At 34.7% G+C, this 25,737-nt stretch overlaps 1 protein-coding gene across 15 annotated transcripts in view; it reads left to right on the top strand.

Moving 5' to 3' along the window:
• The first annotated feature begins 477 nt into the window (after positions 1-477).
• MIA2 (MIA SH3 domain ER export factor 2) overlaps positions 478-25,737 on the top strand; it is a 77,851-nt gene continuing 52,591 nt past the window's right edge. For 2 of the 15 annotated variants that reach the window (XM_036238943.1, XM_036238941.1), the window contains exons 1-6: positions 479-801; positions 2,638-2,768; positions 4,704-4,790; positions 7,980-8,952; positions 14,788-15,006; positions 15,113-15,213. In XM_036238943.1, coding sequence (XP_036094836.1) covers positions 687-801; positions 2,638-2,768; positions 4,704-4,790; positions 7,980-8,952; positions 14,788-15,006; positions 15,113-15,213 — 1,626 coding nt within the window. In that variant the 5' untranslated portion in view covers positions 479-686. Of the gene's footprint in view, positions 802-2,637; positions 2,769-4,703; positions 4,791-7,979; positions 8,953-14,787; positions 15,007-15,112; positions 15,214-18,858; positions 19,178-19,389; positions 20,475-20,825; positions 20,970-21,018; positions 21,254-21,287; positions 21,420-21,498; positions 22,545-25,737 lie in introns of those variants that run through there. The other 13 variants (XM_036238944.1, XM_036238942.1, XM_036238949.1 and 10 more) reach the window with 13 other exon arrangements.

Below are 25,737 nucleotides of genomic sequence, written 5' to 3'. Positions count from 1 at the left end.
GTGAGTATTAAATCGGATGATATAATTAAGTGTTTAAGATAGTACCTGGAACATAATAAGTACTTACTACATTTTAACTAGTGTTCTTAACAAAATACAAGTTTCAAATTTCATAGTAACACTAAAGATTTTTTAAACATGAAAGTGGCATATTTTTTCAATTAACTTTCATCGTGATATTTCAAAACCATTTTTTAAATAAATTATTACTGCTTCTCCATGTAATAATATATACTTTCTCCATTGATGCTAATATTCGTATGCAGCAAATACTCAGTTTGTATTTATTGTTTGATTTACCTCAAGACTTTAACAGAAAGAAGGGAACTACCTTTTTCTGGAGGCCTGTTTACGATATGTTGAACACGAGGTGCCTTTAAGAGAGACAGTTTTGCATGGGCCATCTTTATAAGACATGAGTCCAACTAAAAAAAATCCCTGTTAATTATTAAACCCCAATGTATTATCTGGATACCTTACACTGCAGATTGAGAACAGAGAGTGTTTGTCTCTCAAGACTAAACAGCAACAGAAAAATGTAGTTATCAAGGGATTTCAAAAAGAAAAACCAATACCCTTTCCTCTAATATTTAGTAAAGACGGTGGGGTATATATATCCTGTTTTGGCTGGCATATCTACTGCCTAAATGGTTTAAACCTCATTTAGGATTCCTGCTTGTTTTAGCATGGCGAAGTTCGGAGTTCTCAGAATCCTCCTTTTGGTTATTTCTCTGACAAAGTGTCTGGAGGGCGCAAAACTACTGGCAGACTTTAAAAAATGTGGTGACTTGGAATGTGAAAGTAAGTTTGCTTTTCTTTTTTTTCCTTTCCTCTTAAACTGGGGTGCCGAAATTACATAAAATGTTATTGCAAAATGTGGAGCCAAGCATTTTGCAATAGTTTTTAATGTAAGTATACAGAGGGGCACAAAGATCAGCCTGATATATAAATATATTAGAAATTATGCAGACATTAATCCAGACCTCAAAAACAAACTAATCAGCATTTTCACTATTTTTTAAGATAAATATAATTGAATTCTATTAGAAAAGATATTAAGCCATTTGATAGTTTTTGATTTATGAAGTTGATATTTTTTAGTTTCTATTTCACAATTAGAACTTTCTGATTCTCATAAATTTTCTCAAAATGTTTTTATTTCAAACCATCAGGATTTATTGTCAAAACTTTATCAGAAATTAATTATTTCTGTGTTCATTTATTGCATAAAAATACTGAAATCAGTGTTAGGAGAATATAATTTTATTTACATCCTTAAATATTAAACTTTATGTTCTACAAAGATAAATTTTGTTTTATTGCTTAAAACTTAATTTACTTTCTGTTATTAGTATTCTGGTACAAAATGAAGACATCCTACTTTATCATAACTGCTTTTAGTAAGTTCTATCTCTCCACTACGTGAGAATTATTTCTAATTTGCAATATGTAAATTAAAAATGGAGAATATTATTAGTGTAAAAAAATAATTTACAAGCAAATTTTTTATGAGTAAACATTTTCTTTAACATTTTGATATATATAATTTAATATATAGAGGTTTATTAGATGATGTTTTAGAATAAGAAAAATAATAATAGGCTTTCTTTCCCTTTTTACAACCTCATTTTAGTTTCGTTAGGGTCAGACACAGAACATGGAATAGGAATATTAAAATTCATAGTATTTCCTAATATTATTTTAACTTTAATTGCATGACTTAATTAAAATGTTTTATGTATATTAGTATAATTATAATAGATAATTTGGTATGTATATTACTGTATGTATTTAATCTATCATATGTGGATATAATCATTCATATTTACTGAAGGCCTATTATATGCTGGGTCTGGGTAGAGGGCTTGTATCCAAGAGGAATAAAATGAAATGTAAGGTAAGTTTCTTGACCTCCACTGAATACTGAGACAAGATAGGTCAATATTAAACAGCAAGTACTGATACAACATAAAGTTAATAGGTAATATTGAAGTTCAGAGAAGGAGTAGAGTAAGCAAGACCGATTAGGGATGTCTCATAGAGGAAGTAGGTATGAGTTCATCATGAAGAGAAACTGAAGGGTTTCTAGCCCTAGGAAAGAGCAGGAAGAAAAGCTCAGAATACGGAATGTGGATGTTACAGTGAAGAGCAGCTCGGTGCAAATTTGGCTCCACTGTTTGTCATCTGCTAGACTGCGATGAGATAATTTACCTCATAGGTCTGTTTTGAGGATTTAATAAATAAAGATATGAAAGAGCTTATCATAATGGTTGGAATATATAGGTGCCAGAAAAAAACACTAATTATCTTTTTTTTTCCTTCCCTATTCACTGGAGAATGATCATGACACATTCCAGGGACAATGGATAGAGAAGATTGACTTAAAGGAGTAAGAGGAAGTCATTCAAAATAGGGTAGGAGGACCAGGTCATGGACAGCTTTGGATACCCAGCCAGAGTTTGAATTGATTCTGTGTGCAATGGGAAGTCTATGTAGCTTTTTGAGAACGTAAATGATACGAAGAAATGAGCTTTTGGAAATACATAGAATGGACTGAAAGAGAGCAAATAGAATGGATGGGAAGGTGAGACACAACATTTTAATTTAAATTGTATTTTTCTTTACATGTTTACACAGCTTTAATAAGCAGAGTCTTAGCCATCAGAGATTACAGAGGACCTGACTGCCGATACCTGAACTTCACTAAAGGAGAAGAGATATCTGTTTATGTTAAGCTTGCAGGAGAAAAAGATTTGTGGGCAGGAAGTGTAAGTATCTAGTCTTAAAAACTGAATACAGAATAAATGGCTAGCTTATACAAGAGTGCTTGCTTTTCATCTATAAAGGAACTTTAAGAATTTCAAAGAAATACACACACACACACACACACACACACACACACACACACACACACATAACCCTTAACATGTTAAAACAAACAAACAAAAATGGTCTTGTTCAATGTTGGTCCCAGAATTTCCATAAAGTAGCTTTTGGGAAGGCAATATGGTTGGGATGGATGACTAAAATAGCCTTGAAATTATTTTTGCATAGTATGAACAGTTTTGAACATAAATTTTTATATTTACTGGAGAGACTTTAGAGGTGTCAATGGATATTATGTGGCAGTTAAAAATTCCCAGCCATCACTTGGTGCTAATGGTTAAGTTTAAGCTACTAGAAAGTTTTAGTTAATAGGATTAGAAGACATTTGTCTTTCTGAGCAAATAAAGGACTGAGTTCTTATTGAAGACATCCTCAGAACAATTAGTAGCCTAGGGAAGCAAGGTATATGAACATTTTATGGAAAAAAAGAACTGAGAGAGCCTTTTATGTGACCTCAAGTCCTATTACACTGAAATTCCTAGAAGCCAGAATCACCTTTCTGAATATATAACATAGAAAAATTAATTATTAATATTTTCGGTTGAAAATCGGTTTGTATCTTTACGCTTTATAATGAAAAGATGCTATGATAAGCAATTTTACTCTAAAGTTGAATAAGCATGACCAACCTGATACATGTGTCATTTCCTTATTGCATATGTATCAAATCTTTCCCTTGTATAGCCTCTGTGATCACTATTTGAAAAAGCAGTTTTATTTGAATCTATCCTGCTTTTTAGCTCAAGAATGTATGACTGAAATGCTGACTGTTGCTGGCCAGAATTGTTTGCCTGGCCTCTGCAGGTCCCAAGATTCCTTACTGCTTATGGTCCCTTAAACATTGCCAGTCTATGTCTTGAACACATTTGTAGGCACCCAATGCAGCTGTAAGAAAATGACACAGTAGGTCTAAGAGGAAAAGAAATTGTTCTTTCTTGTTTACTGTGTATGAAAATGATAATTCTGCATAAGAGTAATGTGTAATATATGGAACCAGGGTGAAGTTCCAAACACATCTAGTTTTTTGTATTAGGTGTTTAGTCCAGGCACATACCTGTTTAAGGAATCGCACTGTAGAGTTCCCCCACAGGCTGTCAGTTTCCAAATAGTTGCAGCAACTGCAGAGCTGGAAGAATCACAATGGCGTAATGGTACTAGATCAAAGGACCAAAAGAAATATGTTCTTTAAACCTTGATTGGGATAGGAAATGGGCTGAGAATGGTTGTGAAGCCTTCACATTCAGGGGCCATCCTACATACTCTTATATTGGAATAAGAAGATCTCTGTTACCAAGGTAGCTATGGAAAAGTTGAATGGAACCAAATCCTCCCTGGAGGACTCGTAGATATTTAATCTCTTGATGAATCTATCTCAGCCATTCAGAGTTGAGAACTTCTACCTAATTTTGACATTCTGAAAATGCTGAATATGTCATCACTCTATCTAGTTTGGGTATTTACACCATTCCCTTGCCTTTTGATATCCCAGGTTTACTAATGTAAATCTGTGGTCCACCTGGGCAGGGAAGATCATTAAGAAACACAAAAAGGAAGAAAACAAGATGCAGGATGGTTACCTTCTGAAGTTTGAAAAAGTAGCATTTTGCAGCTTGGCTCTTTGTTTCCTCAAATTAATACTGTTCTTTTGAATAGCAAAAGGAATATGATTTCACTCACTTTCTTTTAGATGGCAAATGAACGTCAATATTTGTGATTTGAAATAGATGAAAGCCTAGGGCATGTAGCAAAATTAGGTTCAATATTTCTTATTGCTTAGATCACTCTTCCTTGCTAATCTTTGTTTTTCATTTTGATAGAAAGAAAAGGACTTTGGATATTTTCCCAGAGATGCAGTCCAGATTGAGAAGGTGTTTATATCTGAGGAAATTCAAATACCAACTAAAGTGAGTAAACTTACATGGAGTAATGTAACCTTGGGATAGGTTAGGCTAATATATACTAGAGACAGTTACTATTCTAAGCACTTGATTCATTTAATCCTCATTTGATTATTAATTGAATTTAAAATTTCTTGGCTAAAACAGTTTCTAAAGTATAAGTGCCCATTGGATATGTATCTTGTATAGTAAATACATAAAATAGTTGGTCTGCGAACTCACTTTAGGAATAGTTTGAGTATGTGAATAAAATTAGGTAAGACAAATTTGATGAGAGATAAAAGCCTGACTCAGCCACTTAGTAGCTATGTGGCCTTGTGTGCCTTAATTTTCTCATCTGTAAAATAAAGGCAATGATTATCATATAGTGCTACCTCATAAATTTACAGAGGAAAATATGACCATATATAATGTACATAGAACAGCACTTAGTTAGTGTTGTGTGTAGATATTATTACCAATGTTATTGTCCTATTAGGACAAAATTTATTTTCCATCATGCTCTCGTTAAGAAAAATAATATATAAAAAAGAAAAATGATATACACGGAGCCACTTCGAAATGGAACTGCGGTTGCCATCCCAGAGGAACTGCTTTTGTATGCATGCCCTATGCTTCAAACCTTTGAAATGTTAAAATAGGACAAAATAACCTTTGGACTGGGCCTAAAGCAATGTTGTGTCCCAAAGAACTGTTTGTAAGGATAATAAGAAAGCAGATATTATGACTGCAGGACTGAGAACTGAAAATATTGTTTAGAATTAGCATCACCATGTTAGCTTATCTGCACCAATAGAAGTCCCTTCCTTCTATTGATATGTGATTGTCCCCTTGCCTTTCTCATAAATATCCCTTGCCTTTGTCTCCCAATCAGAGCACTATTTGGGTTTCTGCCTGAACCAGTGATTCCCGAATAGCTAATTCTTTTTGATTTCAAATAAATGCTTATTGCCTCTCACTTTGAAAAGCCTTTTATTTTTTGGTTAACATTCTCCAGGTCTCATATCTGTACAACCCATTTTGCTATTAAAGTTTTAAATAAGCTTGATAATGTTGGGCTTGATAATGAGAAAGGAAATCAAAAGGTTACTTTTTAATGTGTGAACCTGATTAGCTCATTTAATTCAGATTCCAGGTTAGCCAATTTACCTTAAATAAGATCAGTGCGAAGTGAGTTAAGCAAACTATCTATTATCTGGCTCTTTCCCAATACAAACTCTGGGATTAACTGTCCATTTATTGTGTAATTACCAGCCCTGTTAGTTCTAGCTCCAAAATACCTCTGGAGTATATTGTATTCTCACTACTTTCCATCTCCAGATAGCTCTAATTCAAGGCATAATAATCTCTTAATTAGAATACTACAAAAGCCTTCTAACTTGTCTCCTTACCTCTACTTATGCCTTCTCCCAATTTATTCTCTGAACAGCAATGAATCTTACAAAAACAAAAGCAAGAAAAGTCAGAACATGTCGTCCCTTTGATTTAAAGCCGTTTAATGACTTTTCATTGAACCTGAATCAAGCTCTGACTCCCTACCCTGGTGTTACATGACCTGCTCTTGCCCTTCTTGCTGACTCTGTCTTATGCTACTCTCCCCTCACTCGCTATGCTCCTGGCCACACTGGCCTATTGACTGTTCTTAGAACATGCCGAGCTATCTCCCAGACCAGAGACCCAAACAGGCTGTTTCCTCTGATTGGAATGCTTTCCTCAAGTTTTCACTTGGCTAGTTCCTTGTAATCCCTTAGGTCACAGCTTAAACATCAGTGCCTCAGAGAGCCCTTCTACAGTGATTCTTATGGAATTACTGCTTCTTAATCACAGCTTCCTGTTTATTTCTTCCATAGCAATTATCACAACTTATAATTACTTTTTTCTATTGTTTACTATAGAATTCCAGCACCTATCACAGTGCAGAGTAAACACACAGTAAAAACACACAGTAGCCCCAAATTATTAGGTCAAGTTCCCTGGGAATTCGACTCTGAGATGGACCTTTGCATTCAAGTTTACTGGGGAGTCCTCTTGGGAATAATAGCACCTGTGAAGGAGCAAAAGAAAAGGCAAGATCGGGCAGAGAAGCTGAACTGTGATGCAATTGCACCAAAGGTCTCAGTTGATTTGATAAGGAACTCTGAAGGTGGAATATCCTTTCAGGATTGTCTGGAATAGAGGCAAGAGGTTGGAGCTTTTTACCCTTGCATTACTGGCTCATCTGGGGTAGTGTAACCTTGGGCTAGGTTAGGCTAGTGTATACTAGAGGCAGTTACTATTCTTAGCACTGGATTTATGAGTCCTCAAAACACCCTATAAGGTAGGTGTTGTCATTCTCATTTTACAGATGATAAGACTGAGGCACAGAAAGTTCATATAATTCACTCAAGGTCACAGAACTAGTAAATGGCAGAGTCAGGATTTGAATCCAGAGAGTTTGGCTACCGAAGTCTATTCTTAATCACTGTAAAGCAGTGCCAAAAACATATTGTAAAATTGCAATTCTGAAGTTCATTTTTAAAAATTCTGAAAATTATTCTCATTTTATAATGATGATATCCAAAGAGCAGTGCATAATAGTGCATATCACTCTTTGATACCTTTAGATTAAAACAATAATAATAATAGCTTTACCATTTTTCTTTTTGATGATTTGGTTGTTCTGTGAGATAAGCAAGAGTATTCCTACCTCCATTGACTATATGCAATATCTCAGTAAAAGAAATCTAAATATCTTAGTACAACTTTTAACCAGCCTTCATGCTTTAGAGTCTCTAGTCTGTTTTAGCTGTGATCACATGCTGTGAAATTCCATTCCCTCAAATTACCACATAGCTACATGTGTCCATTCAGTGCACTTGTAGGAGGAGCAAGATTTTATGGATATATATGCCTATTCATCAGAGTTTATTTACAGAAAATACTCAAAGACTTTATTGTCTTGGCTTCTTAAATTCTTCAGCTATTTGATAACAATGAATCCTAATGTAAAAGGATTTTCATTTAAGTTTATATCATTAATCTGAGAAGTCAGTTATGATTTAAGCGTCTGAAATTAGGAGATCTGATTTTAGGTTTCGCTCTGTTTTTGAGCTAGTTGTGTGGTCTTGGGAAAGGCATAGTCATACATTTTAAATAATTTAGGGAGACACAAGAATTTTTAATATATTTATGTTAATCATAATTTTTTTCTTTTAGGAATCTGATTTTCTTTGTCTTCTTGGAGCAAGCTACACATTTGAAAATGAAGACAGTGAGCTAAAAAGTGATAATGCTGAAAATATATATCCATATGAAGAAGATAAAGACCAAAAATCTAGTATATATGAAAGTGATTTTCTGACAGAACCTGGATCTTATTCAACATCTGAAAATATTGGGTTTGAAGACCAATTTCCAGCATCAGAGGCTCCTGAAGATATCAGAAGAAATAGTGAATCATCAACCTGGGAAGGAATAGAAGCTGGAAGTGTGAAACAGTATCCTATTCTAGGGGTGGATTATGTCCCATCACCTTCAACTGTGAAAGGATGGTTTGGATTCGGAAAGGAACAAGCTGAAGAGAAAACTGTTGAATCAGTTATTGAAACTCTACGAGAAAGTTCATTTCAAAGTAGAAAAATAGCAGTAGAAGATGAGAATGACTTAGAGGAATTAAATAATAATGAGCCCCAAACAGAAGATAAGAAAGAACCTGAATCGGAATTCAATTCAGTGCCCAAGAAACAGTCTGAAGCCTCTGAGTCAGAGCACATTCTCAGTCCTCAAGCCACTGGTTGGTTTGGCAGTAGATTTACGAGTTATTTAGGTTTCGGAGGTGAGGATACTGGGCTTGCATTATTGTCCAAAGAAAGCAATCCACCACTACAAGATCTTCCTAATTCTGTATCATCTGAGGAAGAACCCATGGTTCCACTTACAGAAATGTTAACAGAAAAAGAAGACACAGTCACTAATGCGAGCTCAGTTCTCAAACAAAGTTGGTTTGATTTTGGTTTTAATATGCTAGGTTTTACATATGCCAATGAAGATAAAAGTATAACAGATGATGGAAAAAATGAAAAAGGAGGTGAAGGAGATAAACATGAACATCCTTCAACAAGTGAATTTGACCCTGATAAGGAACAAGAAATAAAATCAATAAAAATTATGGAAACTGAAAATCAATTAGGTAAGGAAAAAGTCTTTGAGAAAACAGATGATTCTGATACCTTACCATATTTTAACAATTTCTTATGTAATTTTGACAGTCCTTGGAACTTCCAAAAGGAAACAGAATTGCCATTTCCTAAACATATACTGGATATAAATAGTATAGTTGAAAATGATGAAACAGAAGAATTTTCAGTTGAAAATGGTCCCATAGCTAATATGAAAATTAGAATGTTGAAAAGCAGATTCAGTCAGTCAGGCTGGTATAAAAATATCTATATTTTTTTAGATGTAATTTATATGTAGAAGTATAAATAAGTACTTTTATAAATACAAAAAGTCCAGGAACCCATGTTCTCAAAATACTCAATAATCAACAGCTTTATTAGTTGTCCTTTTTATCAATTTCTGGTTTACTCTAGCACTTAGATCTTAATATTATAAAATAAAATTTCAAGAGAAAAAGAATGATTAGAAATATATGGATGTTCCAGGAAGTTCCTAAAGAATTTTACAATAAATTTCTATTTTTATTAAAGTAGTATATATAAACAGTTTTAGAAATATGAAGTGTTAAAGCTTATTTTTTTGAGTCATTTTATTTATTAAGCACAGTTTGAAACATTGAAGTTCTTAGTATTATATCCAATATTCACAGCCATGAAGGAGAATTAGTTTGGTTTCACTTAAGCTGTTAAGTCGCAAACACCATGCTGACTTTTCATACTTTAGATTTCTAGCTGTTGGTATAGAGAAGGGCTTCTCAACCTCGGCTCTACTTACATTTTGGGCCAGATAAATCTTTATTGTGGAAGACTATCCTGTGCTGTAGGGGAAATAAATCTTTTGCCCTGTACCCTCCTAGGTTCAATGGCTGGGACTTGCAAATCAAACTGAGAAAAAATAAAAGTTTCATTATATACATCTACACAGGAGTTTTACAAAGAAATGAGACTTTTTTTTTCTTTCTTTTTTTACCAAAGGAAACTCTGTTCCTTCTATCCTACTCCCACCTCTGTCTCGGGGATAATTCTTTCTTTTTTCTTTTCTTTTCTTTCTTTCTTTTTTATTTTATTTTTTAAAGGGAATTTCTTTTAGTACTTGATTCTGTTTTCTAAATGAAATCTTTATATTGTTCAGCTTCTAATAATCTATTTTAGATGATGTCCATAGACTTCCTACTCTGGTAGATGAGAGTTTTGCTCATTGACACTCACTTTTTAGCTCATTTACACCTTCTCACTATTGTTGTTGTTGTTGTTGTTGTTAAGAAACTTTAACTAAGAACAACTTCAATAATTCAAAATAATTTTAATTCCTAAATGACAATTTCTTCTAGGGTCTGTATCCCTCCACTACCCCCTCAATAAGAAAAACTATAACTGGAGTTTTTTTAATGTGTACAAGATAATAAGGAAACACAAGTTTTTAACCTTCTCTTTTGAGTTTTCCAATTCTAGGAGCTCAACGGAGAGGAACAGAAGAGAAAAAGTATCAGAAGATACTTCTAGATCTAGATGTCCAGGATCTAGCAACTTCTATGATTAAAAATATGTCCATAGATTGTATTTTAAGTAAAGAATTATATAACATCACTTTCCTACATCTCCATTCTGACGTCTCTATGACGGACAAGGTAGAAACTCAGCAAATATTTGCCAGTAATACAGAACCAAATGACCCTTAGAATGACAGAAAATCTTTCACAAAAAGAGATCAACAATGTTGCATGCTTAGAAGGAAACACATTTCCATTAGTATGACTTGATTTCTTGGAATTTCCAGAACTCTCTCATTTGTTAATATTCTCCAAAATGTGAGATCTTTGGATTCTAACCCATGTTTTTTTTGAGAAATGTGTAGGTATGACGTGTTTCATGACTAAAAACGTTAGAAAACAAAATTGTCAAAGGTGAAAGAGTAAAAGTATTTTGTTTTAAACTTGTTAGATCCTAAAGGAATATTGTGAAAAAAGCAGATAAGGGTAACTGAAAAGAAGAAGACTAAAACAAAGCAAAACAATATCAGGTCCAGAAATACAGAAGATTCAAAATATAAATATATAAAAATATTTTAGAGCATATTTAAAAGAACACCAGGGCAACCCGTATATCATTTTAGTAGAATTTATCATTTCATATAGTGATGCTCAGAGAATATCTAAATAAGAAAAATTTGGTGAACATTCAAATGAGAATTGAGTATTTATGCAATTATAACTAGTTTTGAGGAATTTTATTATTAAAGTATTCAGAAATTCTTTTGTTTCAGAAAAAAGATATGTTGTATTATACAAACAAAGTGGATTATTCCAAAACATTAGAATATTAATTAAACAAAAAATAACCTGGGGCCATGCAAAATTTGTTTTAAAAAAAGAATACTAAAAGAGGGATTCAGATAAAGCCACAGGCCCTATTTTCTGGATACTGGAGAAATAGCTAACACAGCCAATATATTCGGATAATTTCCACAATTCTTTTAATTATAAAGAGCCTATAAGAAAAAATGAATCACTGATTGTGAATCAATATTTGTAAAAGGCTGAGATTTGCAATAACCACATTTACAGAAAAACTAATTTGCTGACATAAAAACTTAGAAAAAAGATATATTTGGGAACAGTTATTTATATTAAAATATTAATAACTATTTTACAAAAGGTTTCTAATTGAGCATATTTATATGGTGAATTTCCCAAGTACAGTTAAATGTGAAAAATTATTCATTATTTTATTTGACTTAAACTTTTGTTTATAAACAATTGTAAGAAAAGCATATCTATAATTAATGTAAATCGTAAAGTTTAGGTTTAAGTTAGGTGAAAATAATAATTAAATAGAAAAATATTACAGGAAATATTTATTTTTCTTAATATATATATTTACTTCAAATGCAGTCAAAGACAATATTTAAAAAATTAATATAGCCATATATAAATTTGAATATAATTAATTATTGAATAAGCCTTTTTTACTTCTACTGCTATTAAAGAGCATAGTAGATCACTATTTGAGTCCTGAGTTCATAACAGTCCTATTGTATTCAGACTCCCAAGTTGTTGCTTGTTTTTAACTTTACTGTCCACAAGTGGTATCATTTAATAAATTACTGATAAGTGTTTGCTTACTTGGGACTTTCATCTTTTAAATAATGCTAAGTAAGTGATAACATAAAAGTGCTTTGTTAAATTCATTACTCAAAGAACAAAATTAGACATTGTGTAATTCACTTACAACTCTTTAATATTGTTGTTCAGGATTGCAGATACTTTTTTTTCTCTCCTTGTCTTAAAAAGTAACTGAGAAGTAAATCCCATAGTTTACTTGAATATGGTACTTCAGGCTAGAACTGGTTAGAACCTTTTAAAAAAAATCCTGTTTGATTAGTTAATTCAGTCAAAACAATCAGTTTAAACTATGTGTGAAAATTGAATTGCCTTGAAACAAACTGATGGCTATTTAACAAGACATGCATGTAAATATATGATGCAACATTACAAATATGGTGAATTTTGACACGTTTCGAATTTAAAATTAATCTTGTGGAAAGGTAATCCTTTTTAAATGAGGGTTCTCAAGATACTCAAATTTTCATTCCAAATTTGAACACAGGTATAGTATCAGTTTAAAGTATATATTATTTAAGTATTTAGTTTGCAGCATAAAAGCAGAAAAATCAGGCATGTTTTATTTAAAACTCTATCAGCCTTGTTTTATTGAAATGCAAAGTAAAACTTATATCTTCCTTAAAGTAATGATCATGTTATCAGTTAGTTAATATGCATTTTTATCTCACAATATAGAATTATTTGACATCTTTTAAAAAGCAGTGATAAGCTTTGTAATTTCTTGAGTTCCATTTCAAAAGTTAATGACACTCTCAATTTGCTGAAGCAATATGTAAATTTCACGAGATCATCAAATTAAGGAAACATCAATCTCATGTGAAGTTTTGTCTTTGCCAGATACATTCATAGCATAGACATGAAATTCAAAATACAATTTAGTATTAATTTTAACTTGATTTCTCAGCACAGCCTTATGCTGTTATTGGGTCTGAAAGAGAAAATTAGCATATACCTGTATATACTCATGGCAGTATTTTACAAACAGTTGAATGAGAATATCTTATAAATGTTATTTTTATATTCTATTTATAATATCAGTATTTTCCTTCTACTAAGCCAACACAATCTTTTCTTTATAGTTCTAAAATAAATGAATAATTCCTAAAATAATTTAAATAATAATGTCAATAATATATTTTGAGAGCTTGTTTGGAGGTTCTAGCAGGGGAGCGCAGCCACTCCTATATCCTTGACTGAAGAACGGTGCTCTCCACTATTGGGGAAGGTCATCCTCTTTGACTAAGCGCACAGCTTCATCAGGGATGCACACGGATGGTGAGGGAGGAAGGAGACACCCGCCTAGCCAGCCAGATAGAATATATTTTGCACTTATGTTATCTATATTTGTTTTACGCAACACTCTAGTAAATTAGTAAATAACATAATATACTTTAAAATATAAAAATCTTATCGAGGCTAACTAGTAAGGATTTCTTTCAATCATCCTCCTCCAAAATTTTCATTTGATGTAAAGGGTGTATTTGATTCGGGGATTCTAAAAGCTTTTGTTCATTTCTTGTTTCTTTTAATGTACTCATTGGATGACAAAATATAATATATGATATAATATATAATAATATGATATACTAGACATGGGATGAAAAGAGTTAATTGGTATTTTATCATTTTCAAATTTGTTTCATATATCCTAAGACTATGAGTACCTTTCTGCGCAAATGGCTAATATAGTTTCTTTAGTAGTGGATGGTGGTTCTTCTGCCTTCGGAACAACCTCATTAAAAGTTTGAGCGACAATGGTTTTTATATTTAATAATACATATTAGCAAATATGTGTTGTAGAAATGCATGATCCTGTGGACTAGATTTCAGAACTTGAAAATTAATTGCTATAAATCTTAACATTATCTTTCTTTGTGCAACCAGTTCAGTTTATTCTATGTATTACATAGGATTAACTATTAATATCAAGTAGGCTGCAGATACTATAAATAATTTTGGTCATTTTGGCTCTCTTTTTTGGTTCTCTGATAAAGTAAGAAATATTATCTCATCAATTTTCTTGAAGAGCAGGGATATATATTTTTTAATGATATTTAAATATCATACCATCTTGGGTAATAAATTTATCTCAGAGGAATGAAATTCTATGGGGATCAATTTATTATCTTATTCCTAATTATAAGCTTATACTGTATAGTAATAACAATTGTTGACAGTTATGTTAATTGTTTTTTTAAAAATAGTTTTTAGGACAAAAAATAATGTAGAGAATAGAATTGTATATAGTTTTAAAAATTGTATATAGTTTTAAAAATTCATTGGTCAAGGAACATGAGAAAGGCTATCTGGTAGACTGAATAACAGACCTTCAAAGATGTCCATGTCTTAATCCCCAGACCTTGTGAATTTGTTACTTTACAAAGCAAAAAAGACATTACAGATATGATTAATTTAAGCATCTTGAGATGGAGAAATTTTCCTAGTGGGCCCAATATTATCACAAGGTTACTTGTAGGAGAAAAGCAGGAGGGTCAGATCAAGAGAGAGATTGTACTGCTGACTTTGAAGATAAAGGATGGTGTCATGCCAAATGGCCGAATACTCACAAACTGAAATATCATAATGCCTACAAAGGTTCAAAGTATGATCCGCCTAGAAAACAAAAGGGAAGCCCACAACAATGCAAAACACACACACACACACACACACACACACACACACACACACACACACACACAACACCTTTCTCTTATTTATTTGCAGATATGATCTCTAAAACAGGGTTACCTCTGGGAATTCATGAAGAAGTACAATTCGAAACTCCATCTTCTAAAAATAATGATGAAAAATCAAAAACATCACTTGATACTGAAGGGTCTGCTCAGGAGGAAATAGACAGATCTGTGGAAAATACCCTGCCAAACAATCAGATGTTTTCAACTAAGTACTCTTTGTCTTCTCAAAATTACAGTGCTCAAAAAGGTAAGACACAAGTTACTTGGTTTTTAAGGCAGAAATTTAGGAAGATGTTAGATTCAAAAGTTACATCATATAAAGTGTTAATATATTTTTATTTATAAATTCACAGAAGATGCTTCTGAGTGTCCAATTTTGAAATATTTATTTCAAATTGATGTGTCTGATTTCATGAATTCTGTATTTTCACCAATTGCAATTCTTACAGAAAGGGTAAGTTAACCTTCTAAATTTTTTGCAATAGTTTTACCTATTTTGCTAAATATAGAAGCAGCTTAAAATTATATTTGAGTAAATCCTCCCTATGTGAACATTATATAATGTTTCTCTTTCCATAAAGTTTTACAGGTAAGATTTTTCCTTACATGAACATTTTGTTGTATGGATATTATTATGGGTATTTCTTTAACCTTTCCTTAAGCTTTGCTCTCGTGAGCATTTTTTTATTCCCTTTTTTTCAAATCAGGGAAAATTATACTACATGAGTTCAGTCAGAAATAATGTGAACTAAAAATAGGTCTTAAGCAAATTATGAGTACAGTCAGCCCGATATATCCGCAGATTCAACCAACCGCTGATTGAGAATATCTGGAAAAAAAAATGTTGCATTGTTGCTGACTTGTTCTATGTAGTTAAGGCTGTGATGATGGGGTCTGTACTGAAGATGTACAGACCTTTATTTCTTGTCATTATTCCCTAAACAATATAACAACAAATTACATAGCATTTACGTTGTATTAGGTATTATAAGTAATCTAAAGATGACTTAAAATATATAGGAGGATGTCTATAGAATATATGCAAATAGTATACCATTTTATATAAGGAACTTGAGCATCTGCTGATTTGGGTATCCACAGGGATCCTGGAACCAGTTCCCAGTGGGATACCAAATGACACCTATGACCTCAAAATAGTATAATGTGAGGATCTTACAAAAGCAAGTAATATCTCAAAATTTAATCAAGCCGTAGCTAAAATTTCAAAATCTGTATACTTTGTCATTTATTGTAAATCCTAGTAAATCCTATCTCACTTATTGCAAATGAGATATTGCAAAAGGACTTAACTATAGTACTTGGCACGTGGAGGCCGTTTATAAATGTTAATTCCTTTTTTCAGCAGCAGAAGATAAACACTTTTATCTTCTCATTTACATTTTAAGATGAAATTTAACAGGGGTTACTTTAGAGGAACTCATTTTAGTTGGAAGACAAAGGTAAAACAAAGCAATAATTAAAATACAGTGCTGTAACTGCCATAGGATGCTACTGATGTGCAGGAGGAGCAGCCTGGCAGATTGATGGGAAGTGGAAGGTAGAGAGGATAGGGAGGGGAAACCTGATAAAGTGTCCCAGAGGAGATCATGCTTGAGCTGATCTGGAAAGAAAAGTAAGATTTAGTCAGACAAGGAAAGGATGGACATTCTAAGTTGAGGAAAGAACAATTTTAAAAGTACAGAAGTAGGAGAGATTATGGCATTTGGGGAGAATTATAAGCAACTCAGTCTGATTGAATATATAGTGAGATCGAAGATACATACAGGATGAAATCAAGACCAGCTTTGCATGTTTTGAATTCTAGCAAGTTGAATTCTAGCTTGTAGATGATGGGATACTGTTGAACGATTTTAAGTAAGGAGTAAAATGAAAAAGTTTCATTTATAAAGTCTATTTGTCAGCATTGTCAAATAAGAATTGAATGGGTTAAAATCAGAGGCAGGGAGCCCAATCGAGACATTATCTCATTAGTTCAGGAAATAAATGGTCAAGGTCTAACTCAAGGTTTACATACTCAAGTAAAATGAATGAGAACTGGAACCAACTGGAGAGTGTATGCCTTCTCCAAAGGTTGTGACTGCAACTTACCTTCATCTTGGTTTTTACAGATCTTCTGATATTCCAAGAAAAGTTGGAAATCTGTGTGTGTGTGTGTGTGTGTGTGTGTGTGTGTGCGTGAGTGCATGTAAGAGAGAGAGAGAGAGAGAGAGAGAGAGAGAGAGAGAAATCTCTCAATTTTTAATACTGACAAATATTCACATTAAAAAAAAATACCATGAAGGTCAGGCAAAATGTTCTGTGGGTTGGGTTTGGCCTACTAGCCACATTTTTTAAAACTTTGGTTTAATATCTGATACTAGTAATTAAAATGTCGCAAGACAGACTAGATATATCTTTTCTAGATATATTTCATTGGACTTAATGATTAGTTGAATGTAACAAGGAGAAAAAAATGGAAAAGTGAAGATAACTTACCAGATTTCTAGCAAAAGGTGACCAGGTAGATGGTGGTACCACTTGTTGTGGTAAGAGTCTTCGTGAAAACTGGGCTTAATAACATATCATTTTGCTTTCAGAGGCTTCCTCCATACTTTACTTTTTTGACATTACTTGATATATAAGCCCAGAGAAGTGATTAATTTACTCTGTATGATTTGGTCATGAAGATGTTGATTTAAAACTTTACTTAAAAATCTGCTCCAGTATAGGAGAACTGACATATCCGTTACCCGTTATCACCTTCCCCCACAAATTATACCAGTAAAATTACTAAATTAAAAAAAAAATTATTAATTAGTACACCACGTTCACCTCTCACATTAAGTGCTTATTTAATAAAGGTTATGCTAAATATGCTTATTTTCGAGGACTCAGTAAATATACATCTTATTGGATCTATTTTCGTTAAAATTCTTTAGACTTGAAAATATGGAATTTAAATTTATGTTAATTATTTGTGGCCTTGGAAAGTCACTTATTCTCTGGAGGAATCTCAGTTTTAAAAGTCTAATATCAGAAGCTGAGACTAGATGACAGTCTGCTAGTCAAAAACTGGCTTGCACATTGTATAAAAATTATGAACCAGTTGCCAACGTTTAAAAGGTGACTTTATATAAAAATCTGCATTTCTGGATTCTCTTGAAAGAGTAGAAGACTAAAAAAAAAAAAAAGTTTCCCATTCTCATGTGGCAATAAGAAGCTCGAGTTAAATAGCACTTGCATTGAATAGACTTGCATTCTTTATTTCCCTACATTTATTTCAACTATTTGGCTTCTATAGGGCTTTAAGTCCATAATGTTTGAACTAAATGTTCTGAAGAGTTCCTGCTAGATCTACAATTCTAACAATCTTAGTGCATTTATTGAGCACCCAGTTTTAAATAGCTGCAGTAAATCTGAGGAATTTTCCAGTTAAATTTAAGTGAAAGGGTTTATTTTTCTTCCTGCCTAAATGTTTCAGGTAACTGTTTCTATTTGCTGGTGATTTCAGTCGGATTTTGTTGCCCACATACTTACTTTGAATTGTTTAAGTAATAGGAATCGACACCATTTTTATCTACTTCATAACCGAGGAAGTTCTTTGAGTTCTAACATTTATATATTCTTAATGAGAATGTTTCATTTATATGTGGAATAACCATGAAATTATCTAGCTCTTGTTCAACAGGTAGCTCCTGATTCAATATGTTCTGAGAACAACTCTTACACCATAGTTCAGAGAAGGAAAATGTGGCTCAGCATGTTTGATTTTCTTCCAAATGACTAGATCTTATAGACTGTGACATTGCCTGTTTAATTAAATGGGAGTTACCTAGAGCTTAAAGCTTTGCAACAGGGCCCTTCATAAGGGAAATCGGTTTCTAGGTTGTGGACAAGGTTTACTGGTTAGCATGTTTCCAATGTTCTTGGGTGCTTTCTAGTAGCTGTCACAAATACTAATAGCATTTGTTCTCCCTTTCCTTGAAAGCAGGCCTATATAAGACAGCGAAATCCATGTTAAGGAAAACAATCTTTGAATATCTTTTATATGAAAAAATCATATACTCTGTATGAATAGACTATAGAATAAAACATTCAATTTAATTTTATCGGTTACCAAATTCAGAATTTCTCTTTGCAATTGTAGGTTTTAAAAGGGTAGTAAAACATATATTTAATCAGGAGTGATGTCCATGAAATTGACTTATGGGTTGGTAGTCACAACTCCACCTCTAGCACCCCTTTACCACACAAGTGTCAAAACAGGATCACAGTCAGTGTGGAAACAGAAGAGTGCAGGATGTATTAGAATCTGAAATCTTTCTCAAGGATACGAGGTACTTAGCAAAACTTTGTTTACATGTCAGGATATTTTAACATGAATTTTAAAAATGGAATGGAAAGATCCAGAGAAAGAGGTAAGTGTCTATGACTAAGTATACAGAAATTAGGTTAAAATCTGGCACTGAGTTTAAGTTTTATTGTTTTTGTTATGGGCAAGGTGACACTTTTAGATTAAAATATATATATATATCATTAATTATTTTGTTCCTAATCTATGCTTTTAATATTTGGAATGGTAATTATTCAAAAAATTAGAAAAGGGCATACATTGCCTTAGAGAGGGCAAAAGGATTTTTGTTTGTTTGTTTTAGGTTATATGTTAAGTCCTGAAAGCTGAAAATGATCCTGGAGTTCCTTGAAAAAGTTCAGACTTATTAAATAATTTTATGGAGTAATACAATGTTCTATTTGAGGCATACATTGATTATTCTAAGATTCTCTGAAATTCTAAATTTTGGTTATGCTTCTGTTTTGACTTTAATAAGCTAGTCACATAATTTCAACACATACTGTGCAACACCTGTAGAAGTTATGTAGTACCTAAAAAATGGAGATCGAGCAATTTCTGCTACTCTCTGATACTGAAAAATCTTGATAGTCCTTAGGCTGATGTGGCAAACCAGAGAATACTTTTGAGTTCCAAAAAACTAGGCCGCGTTTTAGTCCTGAAAGTCACTTGCTGTGAATTTGGGCCTCTTATTGAAGCTTTTGGGCACAATAGTCCTATTGCTGTTAGAGTTTACATTAGAGAAATTTCTTAAGGATTTAAGATTTTTAAATCTTTTGGGGTGATTTGTTTAGTAAGAAGTATCTGTTCCTTTTTGAGTCGCTTCACTTAGGACCTAAGTTAGAAGGCTGAAATTGGTGAGAAGGATTATTATGCTGGCAAGGAAGACTTAGAGATAGGCTATCCTTTACACCGTTGTCAGCTAAAACCATCTCTTACGAACAAATTCAGCCCTTTGTACTTTATTCAACAGACCTAAAAATAGGGTCCTACATTTAAAGAGCAAGGTGCTACTTTTAGCTTCTCCTCTCAGGAGAAAAGCACTTGTCCAGCCAACGTCCATAAGAGCTTAATTTAGCATTTGAGTAACTAGGAGCTCATGGAGTTTAGGTGTCCAGGTAACTCAGGTAAAAATGAGTAACCTCCTCGAACCCTCCGCTGGGTAGAGACCCAATTGATGTTCTCTAGCGTGGGAAAGGTTAAACTTTGCCCAGACCACAGCTGACCCAAAATGCCTTCCTGTCCAAAGTCCGAAAGTCCGGACACGGTTGGCAGGACACACATGGGCAGCAGGCCCTGCAGACAATTTTCTAACTGGAATGAACGCGGCGGCTGATTTTCCTGGAGCGGCGGGGTCCCTCAGGGTACGAAGGGCTTCCGTGGGGTGCAGACAGCAGACTCTCGCGGGGCTGTGCGAGGAAAGCGCTGGGGTTTGGGACTGGGCCTGGTGCCCGCCTCTGGACCGAGGGGGAGCGCAGTGCTCAACCCGCTGGGCTGCGCCGAGAGAACCCCAGGAGAAGCCTCGATGCTCCCGCCATAGCCCTCGACGGCGGCGCTGTGCTGTCCACACAGCAGCACAGTATTGAGGCCGAATGCCCTTCTCTCGTCCCCAAGCCCCTCGACTTCCATTGCTGGATAGGTTAGCCAGGTACAGCGTCGGTCCCTTTAAGAGCGCCCAGGACACGTCTACGAACCTCGCGCGAAGAAAGTGGGGAAATTTACGGCGTCCCCGCCTCCTCGTCCCGCTACCGCGGCCTGGCAGAAACCAAACCCAGGGGTGGGGAGGCGAGGAGATGGCAAGTCGCGGGCTTGTGCGGGACGGGCTTGGATCTTCGAACCTTCCGGATTTTAAGCGTAACGTAGGGGTCTGAGGCTCCCTGGGGGGCGGGGGCAGCTTGGACGCTTGAGCCCTTGGGCGCCGTTCTCTCTAGCAACCCCCCGCAGCCGGCTCCGCAGTGGTCTGCTCCGGTTGCCGGGTGCGGGTTTGTGTTCCGGACCGAGCGCTGCGTGTTCTCTGCGGCTTGTTGTGGCTCGGCCAGGCCGTGGCTGGGGCCGCTAGAGTCAAGGTAGCCTTGGCGCCATGGAGGGGTCCAGGGCTGCCCCTCAACCGTACTTGGGGCTGGTCCTGGAGAAGCTACACAGGGTGAGTCCAGGCGCGATCAGGGTTACTTGGCCCAGGGGTCGCGGAAGCCGCCCAGGGAAGGAAGCAGCAGACTTTGGCTTTGGGGTCTGAGCGGCAGTGATCCGAGGTTCCGAAGCCAGTCTTCACTTGCTGCTGGGCTCCGGCCTGTACCTGAGGCAGTAGCCAGGTTCGTAGGATGCTTGGGCGGTCGTGTGTGTGTGTGTGTGTGTGTGTGTGTGTGTGTGTGTGTGTGGTGGAAGGAGATCAGATGAGGATGGTGAAGAGAGCATTTGCTTAGTGGGACTTTGCAAAGGTGTGTTAAATGTGTCCCGATTCCTAAAACGAATTAGGTTTTCTGTTATGCTATTTATTATGAATAAGAGTCAGTGACACATGGTTCCCCCGACTGTAACAAACTTAAGGACTGATCTTCCGAAAGGAATTCTTTTTAATGGTGAAACTTTCCCTTGTCCTGAAAGGACACCTAAGCCTGGATGGGGAGTTGCGATTCTAATTCTACATTTTCTTTTAATAAAGAATGCTTTTCTGAGATGCTTTACCATAAGTGAGATTGTTCTTCACTTCTTTCTGTGTCTTGTCAATGTAAAAGGTCGTGTTCATGTAAAATCGGAAGACATTAAACTAGTATTCAAAATTTATTTTGTGGTTCAGTTTATGATCATGTCGCAGGGGTTTTTCTAAGTGTTTATAGGTGTCTTCGTTGACATGTTTAGGAGCATTTATGTCGCCGAGTTTTAAACCTTCAGTTAAAGATTTTTTAAAGCGCTTTTAAATATTGGGGCAGTTAGGATTATTGGTTTCTTGTTACGTAAATCAAAAAGTACTGATATGGTTTCTTGTTAAAAAAAAGTTTTCTCGTGTGTGTGTGTGTGTGTGTATGTGTGTGTGTTTGACAGTTCTATGGAGATTCTAAATGGACAAAGACAGTTTGGGCCACTGATATGCTATTAAGGGAGACAAGACAAAAAAAGTAGTACAAAGTAGAAACTGAAGTGTGTACTGAAGTATACACAGCAAGTGCTAGGGAAATTGAGGGGTGGTAGAGATTACATTTTCTTGTTTTTACAGAAACCTTTCAGGAATATTTTAGGAGACATGAAACAGTACGATATGTGCAGTAAACTAGGACCTGTATTACTAGGGTGTTACATGGACTCAGGGAGTGATATGCAATGATGCTTGCTGGAGATGATTCCAGGTAATGTAGGTGCTGGAGACACATTGTGCTTTTATTCAGCACTCTGGGCTAAGCCTTACTCCTCATAATGCAACTGAAGCAAGACTGAAACATGTAAGTAAACCTTTACTAAGTAAACCTTTACTAAATGTTTGTATACTAAAAAAAGGAAACCACAGATAATAAAGATAATTCAGCCTACATATAATATGCCTTCCTCTCCAGGCTCCTAGGCTCTGTCCTATTTTAGACTTGGCATGTTTTTATGTGCTAGGTACCATTTTAGTACCCATCTCTATCTCAAAGTCTGTGTCCCAAGAGAGAAAGATTGAAGTAGAAACAGAGGTTTATCAACTTAAGAGCAAATAGTGCTTTCCTTTTAGAGGTCTTTTTCCTTTATCTGTATGATCGATTTTGGAAATGACCACCTCCCTCCCCACATCATAGAACATAACCATATGCAAAAGTTTCCTTGTTTCCATAGAACAAGGATTAACGGATGGTCCTTCTGTATGGTGACCCCTCTAGGATATCCGACTAGATTTGTCCAATAAACCAGTATTATAAAACTAAGAGTTGGAGTCACAGATTTGTGAATTTTCATAGTGGTAGTTGAAACCATGAAAATGGATAAGATTAAAAGGAGAGTATGTTTTTTAAAGGTTTCTGGAATGTAATTTGTTAATGAATGTGGAATTAGTGGATGGGTAGATGGATGGATGGATGATGGATGGATGACTGAGTGAATACTGACAGCTTCTCATGAGGTAATTATTAATTTTACAATTCTTATTTCTGGCCAAACTAATGATGCCTTAGCCTTTTTAGACCATTTGACTCTAAAGCTCTTTTGATCCCTTTTTAAAGGGAGAAGTATTATTATTACTTTTTATGGTCACCAGCCTTCATTTATGAAAACCAAGAGACATACTAACAATAGTTTTCATCAAACTTGTTTGTGAAAAATGAGTGAGTCAGTCACCCTTTTAAACTCTTTGGTGGTATACTACTAAATTACAGGGGGGAAAATTCTTAGTTTTTTAGCACGACTAATAATGTAAAGGGGAAATTACATTTCAAGTTTTATATCTTGGAGAGGTGTACCCTTAATGGAACTTTGCGTTATAATCAAGAATTCTCAAGGCATGTATGTCGACATTCTGATATTTTATTTTTATGATGTCATGCTTATTTGTGGTAAATGAAGAACAATTTTAATTTAACACTAGAGTATTCCGTCAACTCTTTTTGTTGATTAAGATACTTGGTTTAGGACTCCCTTTACTACTCATGTTTGGGAGTGGAATAGGTTTTAAGTATTCTGTGTTAATCACTACCTTATTTATGAAGGGCTACCCATCACTTCTAAAATTTAGGACCAATTTACCAAATATGTGTAATTATATATTGTATTATATTTATTGATGTTTGACGAATCTGGTTATTCTGTCTATATTTTGTGAGATAGAATGCTATATTGTACTTAAATTTAAGAGTGAAAAATCTCCACAAGAGAGCCAGAATAATTAAGAGTGGAGCGATGGATTTGAGATGAATTGTGGAGACTCAGATTATTTGCAATTCTTCAGTCCACCAGATCCAAACAACTCAAGGCTTTAACCTAGAATTTACTATTTTCTTTTAGAATAGAGGGCCGATAAATGCTAATGAATTTAAGAAATATCACTATATTAAAGATAATTACATTTTTGATCTGAGAGATAATTTTAGAATTGTTGCCTAAAGTGTTGTGATGTTGTAAATGAATCATACTGATAATTAGATTTCCGAAGTATGCATTCGATATTTTGAAATAGGGTAGAGTAAGATTCTCAGAGAATATATAAACTAAAAAAAACTTTTCTTTACTATTGTGGATTGGACACCTCTTTTTTCAGAGGCAGAAATATGTATATTTTAAAATCATTGATTGGCTCTAGTGATGTCATATTTCTGTGAACTGGTAACTTGGGTAATGTAGAGGAGGCAGAGATCAGGGTAAGGGGGTATTTTTTTAGAAGAGATATAATCAAATTTATTTAATAAAGATTAAGGAACAATAAATAGCAATTTGGAAAGAGTACGTATATGGATTAAAATTATAAAAAAAGATTTTGGATGGGGAATAGACATTAAAGGGGGTTATTCTAGGTGCAAAAGGCCTAAAAAAGGAAGATTTTTCTGCAGAGGTTTTGAACTGAACATTGGAAAGAATCAAGCCTGATCAGACTTCTGGTTCTTAAAAGGACATTTTTCTTTTCTCCTTAGCCTTTCTCTTTTCTATGTGGTTGAATAATACCTGAGTTCTGGAAACAAAGAAAAGAATAACCTCATTGGGTGAGGACGAAATATAAGCTGACCCAGAGAAAGATGAAATACTGAAGCAACTGCAAAAGCCTTAAACTGTTTTGTGCAGAAGACCTGACCAAGAATAATGTAGAAAGGCCATGGATCCAGGATCATGGTCTTTGAAAGAGAAATAATAGAAATAGTTACCTTTATTGAGTACCTACCTACCTTGCATGTTCAAACAGCATTTTTCCCATTACAGATAAAAGAAGGAAGCCACAGCTTTATCACTGGTTTTCAAACTTTTTTTTTTTTAAGCTGCAGATCCATTTTTCCCGCTGTAGGGAAATCTTATATGGAACCCAATATATTCTATAGATAAAACCTAAACTGGTTGAAATAAGGGTTAGAGCACCTGAGCTCAGCTTCTTTCTTTGGCCTTCTCTCCTCTTATTCTCATCCTCAGAAGCTCTGAGGCATCTTGTAGAACTCCAGTTTGAAAATCATTGCATTTCACCATACTATTCTTTTAAATCACTTGGTAATAATGTTTGAAAGGTGCCAGAAAAAATATACTTGGATACCTTTTGTTTGGTGTTCGTCTGGCAGCCCACTTCATGAAAAGGGTGTTTATACTGTTTACATATAAACTTGTACTTAGGTTTATGTCTTAATTCGTTTGGACTGTTCTAACAAAAATACCATAGACGAGGTAGCTTAAAATTTTTTCTCATAGTTCTGGAGGCTGGGAAGGCCAAGATCAAGGTGTCACAAATCAGGTGTCGGTGAGGGTATGATTCTTGGATCATGGTCTCCTTGTAACCTTACATGGTGGAAAGGTCAAGGGATCTTTCTGTGGCTTCTTTTATAAGGGCACTCACTAATCCCATTCATGAGGCCTCCACTCATAACCTAATCGTCCCAAAAGGCCCTACTTCTCAATACCATCGCACAGGGGATTAGGTTTCAACATACAGATTTCGGGGTGAGAGGGGACACAAACATTCAGTGCGTAGCA

The sequence above is a fragment of the Rousettus aegyptiacus genome, unplaced genomic scaffold (assembly GCF_014176215.1).
Source record: "Rousettus aegyptiacus isolate mRouAeg1 unplaced genomic scaffold, mRouAeg1.p scaffold_m13_p_3, whole genome shotgun sequence".
Taxonomy (NCBI): domain Eukaryota; kingdom Metazoa; phylum Chordata; class Mammalia; order Chiroptera; family Pteropodidae; genus Rousettus; species Rousettus aegyptiacus.
Note: the sequence above shows the minus strand (reverse complement) of the source record. Positions and strands in the feature narration are given on the sequence as shown.